The sequence below is a fragment of the Arachis hypogaea genome, chromosome 5, assembly GCF_003086295.3.
Source record: "Arachis hypogaea cultivar Tifrunner chromosome 5, arahy.Tifrunner.gnm2.J5K5, whole genome shotgun sequence".
Taxonomy (NCBI): Eukaryota; Viridiplantae; Streptophyta; class Magnoliopsida; order Fabales; family Fabaceae; genus Arachis; species Arachis hypogaea.
In genome coordinates this window covers 115,569,813-115,571,716 of record NC_092040.1, presented here as the reverse complement: position 1 = coordinate 115,571,716, position 1,904 = coordinate 115,569,813, and the positions used below count along the sequence as shown (strand labels likewise).

At 41.5% G+C, this 1,904-nt stretch overlaps 1 protein-coding gene across 1 annotated transcript; it reads left to right on the top strand.

Annotated features, from left to right (window-relative positions):
• Positions 1-388: 388 nt before the first annotated feature.
• Positions 389-994, top strand: LOC140173291 (uncharacterized). The gene has a single exon (XM_072196147.1). It carries the CDS (start codon positions 389-391, stop codon positions 992-994), a length of 606 nt encoding a protein of 201 aa, XP_072052248.1.
• Positions 995-1,904: the final 910 nt, after the last annotated feature.

Sequence of the window (1,904 nt, the reverse complement as noted above, 5' to 3'; positions counted from 1 at the left end):
CATCCGAGCTGGGTTCTACTGGCCGACCTTGCAAAGGGATGCCACAAAATTTGTGAAGAAGTGCCAGCCATGCCAAATTCATGCAAACTTCCACGTGGCTCCCCCCGAGGATCTCTTTAGTATAACTTCTCCATGGCCTTTCACAAAATAGGGATTGGACTTGTTAGGACCATTCCCCCAAGCGCCGGGGCAAGTAAAATACCTAATAGTGGGAGTAGACTACTTCACGAAGTGGATAGAAGCAGAACCAGTAGCCACCATCACTGCTCAAAGAAGTCGGAAGTTTCTCTACAAGAACATTATCACAAGGTATGAAATACCTCATTCCATCACCACTGATAATGGTACTCAGTTCACCGACTCAACCTTTAGAAGCCTGGTAGCCAGCATGAAGATTAAGCATCATTTCACTTCGGTGGAACATCGACAAGCAAATGGACAAGTCGAGGCAGCTAATAAAGTCATATTGGCAGGACTAAAGAAGAGGCTACAAGATACAAATGGAGCCTGGACTGAGGAGCTCCTACAAGTACTTTGGGCTTATCGGACTACACCTCAGTCTGCCACAAGGGAAACACCCTTCCGACTTGGTTATGGCATAGAAGTCATGATACTAGTTGAAATCAGCGAGCAAAGTCCAAGGGTGAGCTTCTACGACGAGGTCGGAAACATACAGGGGCACAAAGAAGAGCTTGAATTACTCCCTAAAGTCCGAGAACAAGCCCAAATAAGAGAAGCAGCGTTGAAACAAAGAATGACAAATAGGTACAACAAAAAGGTCATTCGGAGAAGTTTCACCCCAGACGACTTGGTTTTGATCAGAAACGACATTGGAGTCAACAAATTTAGGGATGGAAAGCTCGCTGCCAATTGGAAAGGACCATACAAAATTAGAGAGGTCTTAAGAAATGGCTACTATAAAGTGACCGACTTGAACGACACCGAGCTACATAGGTCATGGCATGCTTGTAGTATGAAAATGTACTATAGTTAAAAGCGAACTCCATTCCCTGATGTACTCTTTTTCTAACTTCATGGTTTTCTCCCAAAAGAAAGTGTTTTCCTGAAGGGGGGTTTTTAATGAGGCATCAAAGTGGGGACTAAGGGACAATGAATTGTCAAAACCCTTAGTAGCAAAAAGGTACCTTTACAAATAAATAAAGATCTTTTTTCTATATCTCTTCATAAAATTCCTTTTTACGATTAGTCTCACTCTTTCTACGAAACGCGCCGACTTATGCTCGACAAAGCGTGAAAATATCATGAACCGACCTAGATGGTCGTCAGGATAAAACGATGAGGTACAAGTTGGCGTAAAGAGGTTATAAAAATAAATCATGTAAGAACTCGGAGGATAGTCGACTTACAAGTCGGAGAGTCCGAGAAGAACGAAATGCATCGCAAAAATAACTTAAGTTATGAAAACTCAATAAAGGAAAATTGAGTATGAAGAATATCAAAAAGAGATAAGAAAACCCATCGAAAAATCGAAGGCAGAAGCTGTCCCAAGTCTTCAAGAAAATTTCAAAGTAACATAGATAAAGGACAGCCAGCCAAGACAAAAGGTTTTCAAAAGGACGAATGGTTTTCAAAAAAGCAAAAAAGGTCAAAAAGGTTTTTCTGAAAACCTAAACAAAAAGATGCACGCAAACACAAGATAACCTAAAATCCTTATCCAAAAAAGGGTATTTTAAATTTTTTTATGGCCATAAAAGGCCAAAAAATTGTCTGCAAGCTACCACCACAGAATAAAACATAAAAAATTGTTTAAAAACGGGGGACCCACAGGCCAGGTCCCCATATAGCCATAACTTAGTTGGAAGAAGGAAGATCACCACCACCAGGAGAAGGGCCTTCACCACCAGAACCAGGGAGAGTAATCGGAGCGCCATTAGGACCAGAGA